Source organism: Carlito syrichta, unplaced genomic scaffold (assembly GCF_000164805.1).
Source record: "Carlito syrichta isolate Samal-C Ts95f unplaced genomic scaffold, Tarsius_syrichta-2.0.1 Scaffold289251, whole genome shotgun sequence".
In the NCBI taxonomy this organism is placed as follows: Eukaryota; Metazoa; Chordata; class Mammalia; order Primates; family Tarsiidae; genus Carlito; species Carlito syrichta.
The window spans coordinates 625993-634280 of record NW_007233347.1 but is presented as its reverse complement, the minus strand read 5'-3'; the positions used below and the strand labels follow the sequence as shown (position 1 = coordinate 634280).

Below are 8288 nucleotides of genomic sequence, written 5' to 3'. Positions count from 1 at the left end.
CACTCACCTCAGCCTCCCAAGGCATGGGATTACAGGCTGAGCCACCGAGCCCGGCTGCAAACTGTCATTTCTTATGAGTGCAGTAAAAATAGATGATTTATAGTCATCTCTTCCTGAGATTATATATTACTGAAGTAAATAGGGCTCTCTACATTTTTAGTCTTTATATCTTTTTAAATATTTCACAGTGAGATTACTAGAATAAAATAATTCTATTTTGTCATTTTTAGTCTGTGTATTCTAGATTTTTTTTCCCTTGTAATTTGAAGAGGATTAAGTAGAATAAAGATTTAGTAATCAAAAGCTATAGGTCGGAATTTTGAAGAAACCTATTTTATGAGAAATTGAGAATGAAAGATAGTTTTAAAGAATCCTACGACCTGGCCTGGTGGTTCAGCCTGTCATCCCAGCACTTTGGGAGGCCGAAGTGATTGGATTGTCTAAGCCTGCAAGTTCGAGACCAGCCTGGGCAACTTGGTGAGACCTCGTCTCTACAATAAATAAAAAATTAACCAGGTGTGGTAGTGCGTGCCTGTAGTTCCAGCTACTTGGAAGGCTGAAGCGGAGGAATTACAGGAGCCCAGCATGTCGATGCTGGGGTGGCCATGATTGTGCCACTGCACTCCAGCCTGGGCAACAGAGTGAGACTCCAACTCAAAAAAAATAAAAATAATTTTAAAAAGAAACTTATTTAGCCAATATAGAGGAAAACAGAATTCATAGTTATGTGTTCAGATATATGGCTCTTCCATAGTGGAAAAGAGATTATTGTAATTATATGGTTCTCTGCTAATTTTGTAGTCATCCTTGTTGTATAAAAAACCCAAAGTATAATCCTGGTACATAAAATGCATTCTAAGAAACCATAAAATTGATATGAAAGCATAAAGTAGGAGTATTATTACATTATTGCTTCTGCCTCCCCATTTACTAGTAAATTAACTAGTCTGTGTTTAGTTATATTATCATTTATACTGCCAAACCCAATTGTTTCTGTTAACTATTCTCTGATAGAGCAAAATCTCTAAAGTATGTGAATGCCTGTTGACTGAGGGTCTCAGATGACCTCTGTTAGGTGAAACTAAGAATATTCCCCCACAATTCTGTTCTAGAAATTCCTGGATTGCCTATGTGTCACCTAAATTCTCCTGGCACAAATACTGAAGACTCTGAACTTACCAACTGGCTGAGAGAAAATGGAGCTGATGAAGACACTATAAGCCGGGTAAACTATCTGTGGGACAGTATTCTTTTACTTCATTTTGTAATGTTGAGTGCCTACTATGTGCTAGGCATAGGGGATACACTGACCCAGCCCTGCCCTCCTGACACTTACAGACCAGGGTAGGTGGATGATAGTCAGATAATTCCACAGATAAAAATAGAATTCTACACTGGTAAAGTCTATGAATGAAAGGTATCACGTGTCATTAGACAGGGAGAGGGAGAGGGTGGGGAAGGTTCTCCAAGAAGATGATGAAAGAGCTGAAGTCTAAAAGGAATATGTAGGAATAAACTAGGCCAAATGTCTATATGTTTTGGGGGTCAGATAAGGAGAGGAGGATCATTTGGGAGGATGCAGTATGTGCAAAGCCAAGAAGGCAAGCAAAAGCTTTGTAGTCCAGGAACTCCTTAAAATTTTTATGTTGTTGAATTGAAAATAAGGAAGAGCAGGGAAAAAAAATAAAGACAGAACTAAAAGAAAAAATTCATCTGCTTCTAATTCTTTTGTTTGGTAAATTTTTAATTCTCTTGCAACCTTATTAGACTCTACTGGACAGTGGCTATTCATTGCTACTTAATAGATCTAGTGATGAGCTTATGTCAGAAACATTTTCTATACAAACCATATTCTATCTATAATAACTTAATTCTTCTCTGCTCCTTATAGACTTCTGTAATGAGCATGAATAGCATTCATTTATGTTTTAAGATTATATATATGTAAACACACATATTAAGTGGTTATATTATTATTTTATAGAAGGAGCCTCTTAATACGATATTATTTTAATTTCAGTTTTGTACTTAACTTTTAAAAATAACTAAGAAGGCCAGGCACAGTGGTTCAAGCCTGTAATCTCAGCACTTTGGGAGGCCGAGGTGAGAGGATTGCCTTTGCCCACAGGTTTGAGAACAGCCTGAGCAACTTGGTAAGACCTCATCTCTACAATAAATCAAAAAAGTAGACGGTCTCAGCCTGTAATCCCAGCGCTTTGGGAGGCCGAGGTGAGTGGATTGCCTGAGCCCGCGGGTTCAAGACCTGCCTGGGCAACTTGGCGAGACCTCATCTCTACAGTAAGTCAAAAATTAGCCGGGTGTGGTAGTGTGCACCTGTAGTTCCAGCTACTTGGAAGGCTGAGATGGAAGGATTGCCAGAGCCCAGCAGGTTGAGGCTGCAGTGGCCGGGAGCGGCCACTGCACTCCAGTCTGGGTGACAGAGTGAGACTCCAACTCAAAAAAAAAACCCAAAAAAACTAGCCAGGTGTGGTAGCACATGCCTGTAGTTCCAGCTACCTGGAAGACTGAGGTGGAAGGATCACCTGAATCCAGCAGGTCAGTGCTAGGATGGCCATGAGTATACCACTGCACTCCAGCCTGGGTGATGGAGTGAGACTCCAAGTCAAAAAATAAAATAAAATAACTGAGAAAAAAAATATTTTTCTTGCTTTGATAACTTATTGGACCACTAAATAGAATTTAGGGTCTTCTTAGAAATCTGCATTTAACAACAACTGCTAATTAACTTAAACAACTCCCTTGCCTATAGAAAATAATGCATCCAATCAAGTCCTCCAAAATACTCATTCCTCTAACAAACTAAAATCACAATTAAGAGGCAGTAATTGATGATCCACTAAGTTCATTGACCTTTTTTGGTTTAAAATTAAAAGCTTCAGTGTCAATTCAGGACTCTGATTTTACAGTGAATTACAGTAAAGTACCTTTTATTAGCCATGAAAAAACTTCAGAAATTAAACATAAGCAATATTCGTAGGAATACTTTTTATCCACTGAGAAGAAAAACAAGGCTACCTAGCATTGAACCTCTGCCTACGAGCAGCAGATGTAATTGCAGATGAGTCTTATCTGTTCATTAGGAGACCATTCAGCAGTTCTGTGTCACTTGTAATCATTATGCATATTTGGAAGTCATAGGGATGTATTTCTTTATAATTATTTTCTAATAGGGAGGTCTTTCCCTTAATAATTCTGGAACTATGTTTTTAATGGATTTCCTCTTAGATTCATTTTTAATTATTGCCAATGTTTACATTATAGACAGAATTTGTTTTATGAATGGTATATAAAACATCTTACTCTTATGCCTACTTTACTTTCCCTACAGTTTTTGGCTGAGGATTATACACTAGCGGACATTCTCTACTATGTTACACGTGATGATCTAAAATGCCTGAGACTAAGGTACTTTTCTTTCTGTGATTTTGTCCTGGTGGAAAGAGCACTGGGCTAAGATCAAGAAGTCTGGGTTTCCACCCAGGCTGGGCCTCCAATGAGCTCTGCAATTCTGCAGAGCTCTCTGGCTCCACGCTGCTTCCAGTAAACTGAATTGGTTGGATCAGGCTATTTTTGAGTCCTCTAGCAATATTTCTATATTAGTAAATGAAAATCAACTGAAAGAATGTTTTTGTGTATTATATAGACTAAGGCCTAGCAGATATTCTAAAGCTGCCTTAAACAAATGCTTCAGGATTGTGCCATACTTACAAGAAATACTAGGAAGATCTGCCATCCAGAAACCTGGTACAATCTGATACAATTTCTTAAAAAAATCAAGGCTCAGCATATACATAACTATTAAACTTGCCTCTACAAAAGACACATTTCAAAAATGCTGGACATCTAAAATGATGGTAGGGGACCTGGTAGTTTGTGGGAGCGGAAAGAGAAGGAAGGAGGGATGATGAGAAAAATACAAAAAGAAAACATAATGACTGGTGAGACTTTGGGATTTCATGTTCTGGCCAGAGCAGCCAATGGCTAAAAAGTCACTTTTCTATTTCAAGGGCGATGTCTCAGATGCAATCTTCTTCCCCCATGTTCTTGTGTCTTTAAACAGGGGAGGGACGCTGTGCACGCTGTGGAAGGCCATCACTGACTTTCGGGACAAACAGACTTGACGGTCGTTCCATTTAATCTTCGGCGGAGATGCTAAAAATTAGTACAGAACTTCCCGGGGGAGGGAGAATTGAAGGGAGAGGAGAAAGAAGCTGCACTTTAAATCCAGTATTTGTTTACTTGTGTTAAAAAAAAACACACACACACACTGAAATTTCCTAACTGCTTCTATTTCTAGAATTCTTAAAGACTCTTCATAAGGACTCTTAAAAGAATCCCAAACGTTAGGATTCTAATGTTTGGGACTATTTTGATTGAAACATTTTTACGGAAATATTTTTAATGCAGAAGCTACTGCACTTCAGCCAAATGTTTGTTTCACACAAGACGGATATAACATTTCACGTGAGTGTGCACCACTGGATCAAAACCAAAATGTGACCATATCTTTTTAGGCTTATGTGCATTTGTAATATGCTCTGATAATCTGAGTAGAAATGCATAATTTCAATTCCTGTATAAATTGTATGTTTTTTTAAGTGTGCAGAATCTGAGAGCAATGGTTTTTACTTATCTGTATTAACTGTAATATTGACTATTTTGTAACTTAAGTTTCTGGCCTATAGTACATTTGTTTGAGTTGTTGATGTACTACTGAATTGTAGAGTTGCACATGCCTGAATCATAGTAACGTTAGCTTGTTCTAAAGCTATCTATTGTGTCATATTTACGCTACAAATTAAAAGGACTCTCAACATACTGTTTTGAAAAATTCTAAAGAATACTTGTTTTGTGTTGATAAACTAGATAAACTGCTGTGTTCACATTCTAGTCATTTCTTCAGCTGTCACATTAAGTAGAATCTGTCTTTTTCTCAAGCCATCAAAGAACAACTAATATCCAAGTTGTTCCTCAGAGGACCAGAGGTTTAAGAAGATGAAGAAAAAAGAGAATAAAGGAAAGTGAGTGTATTTGTCTCAAGGCCTCAAGTTATCCTGAATGACTACTCTGTATCTTAAGGGGTCCGTGCGCAGGGTGGTGGGTGGTGGTCAGGACCCAGCTCTGCAGCCCTGCCCTCAGGATACACAGGCCTCCGCCTGGTCCTTGGGAAAGCCGGGCCTCCAAAGCACTGTTGGCCACTGCTTATTCTCTTATCCATGTGGATGTTCCATGAGTTGTATTTTAAATATCAAAGATTATTAAATAAAGATACTGTTTGCTTTTCTAAAAAAAAAAAAAAAAAAGAGTATCCCAATGGAGAACACTGTATTTTCTATCTCCTTAATTTTAGTTCTCATATTTGGGACAAATAGTTTTATTTTAAGCTGAACATTATATATTATATATTATAATAGGCTTATATATTATAAGCCTCTCCATATTAATAGGATGAAGTCTGAAGCTCCTAGATGGATGAATGAAATAAACAAAAAATACAGACGAAACTTTATTAAGCAGGATAGAAATAACATAGTATCATTATTTGACCCATATGTAACCACCCCTGATAAAACAGAAGTCATCTTTATTTCAGTGTGAAAATACGTACACAATATATTTTATATTGCATGAGGTGGAGTCTCACTCTGTCACCCAGGCTGGAGTACAGTGGCACACTCACAGCCACCCCAGTGTCGACCTGCTGGACTCCGGCGATCCTTCTGCCTGAGCCTTCCAAGTAGCTGGAACTATAGGTGCATGCTACTATGCCCGGCTAATTTTTTAATTTATTGTAGAGACTAGGTCTCGCCAAGTTGCCCGGGCTGGTCTCGAACCTGCAGGCTCAGGCAAGCAACTGGCCTCAGCCTCCCGAAGTGCTGAGATTACACAGCCCAACCAGCCAACTGTATCTTTTTGTACATCCTAATTTGGAGAACATAGTTGCCTCTTGCATCCTATGTGGACATTTTGAAGGAAGTGAGGTATAAATTCAATGACATGTCATTTGACTCATACTGTAATGCAGGGTAAGCTCTTTATTAAGCCACAGTTTATCTCCCCTTAAGCATTTTCCAGTAATAAGTGCTTCTTGTAGACTGCCTATAGGATCGGTCTACCCATCCTCAACCAACTCCTGAATGATGTAGTCTTTCCTTGGCATCTTCATCCTACCCTATCTTGGTGAACAGATGTAACTTTCTCCCTACATGGTTCATAATACATTCCCAGGCCAGCATCATTAGCCTTTTGTTAGAATTTTGGGTCTCAGGCACAAAAGAAGGTAGTTCCATTATGGAAGTTTCCAGTATGGAAAAGTGTGCCCCTGAAAGGCCATCAGCATCAGTTAAGGTCAGTGACTCTTAATCAGCTTCACATTAAGACAACCTGGATACTTTCTTAAAAAGACTGATGCCACCACCTTGGAAAAACTATTTCTGTTGATCTGGGGTTGGATTCAGACACCCTTCATAAAAAGTTCCGGGGTGATTTAACACAATCAGGTTTTACCTCTTTATTTCTGGTGACAGCTGGAGAGGGAAATGGAGAGCCCTTTCTACAGAGATAGTAGTAAGGTGATTATTCATCATTTGTTTATCGTAGCAGGAGGCTAAAAACACAGACTTCAAGCTAAACTATCACTTAACTTGTGACCTTGGGAAAATTGGCCTCTCTGAGTCTCTGTTTCCTGTTCTGTGAAATGGGAAATGATGTACCTTCCTCCTGGCTTGTTTTAAGATTGAAATAACCCACATCTTTAAAATAAAAAAAATTTTTTTTTTGAGATCAAAATAAGACAATGCAGGTAAGGTGCTTAGTGCAACATTTAGTACATAGTAAGCACTCATTCTACCTGCTGTTGTCATCATTTATCATTCATTCAAAAGTATGTATTAAATACTGGGGAACACATCGTATGGTGCACAAACAAGACATAGTTCCTTCCCCTGAAGTTACACTGAGGTTCAATCAAGACAACTTAGAAACAATAGTGGTGCTGTAAGCGAGATAGTTACATCAAACTGCTAAAGGGGGTTAAGAAAAGCTTTCCAGAGAAGGGAAGTTCTGGAGCTGAGCCTGGAAAGATGATTTGTAACAGAAAAGTCCTGCAGGGGTGGTGGCGGAAGTGTTGTAAGAGAAACAAAACAGGAATTTGCTGAGAGAAGTAGATCTAAAGTTTCCTTTCAACTGATTTAGGTCTCTTTCTCCAAATTCTGTCATTGCATCTTTGTTTCATTCACCCCCAGGTCACCACATAAAAGAGTCTGGCAGTGAGGAATTATTGTTAACCACTCAGATGCCCACTAGGTGTGAGGCACTGTCACAACTTGAAAAATATATACAATGCCCATTAAATTCAGAATGCGGGCAGTGCATGGGGTATCAGCCACCTGTGAGCAAGTAAAACATTTGATGGCTCCAGACTCCTTGGACACTGTAGAGAAACAAGACAAAGTCGTCCCTGCCATCAAAAATGTACAGCAGATTGAAGAGACAAGTGTGCAAAAAAAATCACACCTAGTCTACATTAAAGGCTGGACAAGTGGCAAGCCCAGCCACCACTGGAGAGGACAGGCCTTCTGGGAGCCAGAGCAGGTGGAACAGGCTTCATAGAGGAGGCAGACCTTAATCTGGACCTTGGGAGGAAGATGTTATTAAATAAGTCAGGATCAGGGAAGTCATTTTGGGCAGAGGGCTCCAAAGACAAAGTATCTATCATTTCCCCCATTTCATGTGAGCATGTTCTAGAGAATGTGAACAACTCCGTTATCCAGAAATATGAGTTATTAGGTAAAAAGTAGAAAATGGGGCAGAGGAGAGTTCAGGCCTGATTAGGGGTGGGTAGTGAAGGGAAATGGAGTTAACATCTAATTATGGAGGAATGGGGAGTCTATTAAAGATTTTTGAGCAAGGGAGGGTGTGTAAAGTGGTTGTGTATTACAAGAAAAATCTGGTGAAGGTGTGTAAGGTAAATTAGGGGAACCAGAAATCGGACAGCAGCTCAGAGGCTGTCTCCAAAATGAATGAGGGTCTTACAAGAGGAGGAACAGTAGGAATTCAGAGGGTGGCATTAAAACAATGAATCAACAAGATGTCACAATGGGCAGTGATGACACGGGAAAGGCATGGACAGATGTTCAACCTATGTAAGAGAAGAACTCAAAAATAGGAAAAGTTTGACAGGTGAGCTGGTTTGGGACATGATGAATTAATGACAAGGTATTGTGACAGAATTGTGCAGAGATCATTGAGAATGTTTTGGTGGGAGT

The 8288-nt window shown here is 39.2% G+C and overlaps 1 protein-coding gene across 1 annotated transcript in view; it reads left to right on the top strand.

The window, feature by feature from the left end:
• MAP3K5 (mitogen-activated protein kinase kinase kinase 5) overlaps positions 1–4896 on the top strand; it is a 236106-nt gene extending 231210 nt beyond the window's left edge. The window contains exons 28-30 of the mRNA XM_008054221.2: positions 1113–1225; positions 3350–3426; positions 4082–4896. Of these exons, the coding sequence (XP_008052412.1) occupies positions 1113–1225; positions 3350–3426; positions 4082–4142 (251 nt within the window). The 3' untranslated portion in view covers positions 4143–4896. The remainder of the gene's footprint in view (positions 1–1112; positions 1226–3349; positions 3427–4081) is intronic.
• The last annotated feature ends 3392 nt before the right edge of the window (positions 4897–8288 follow it).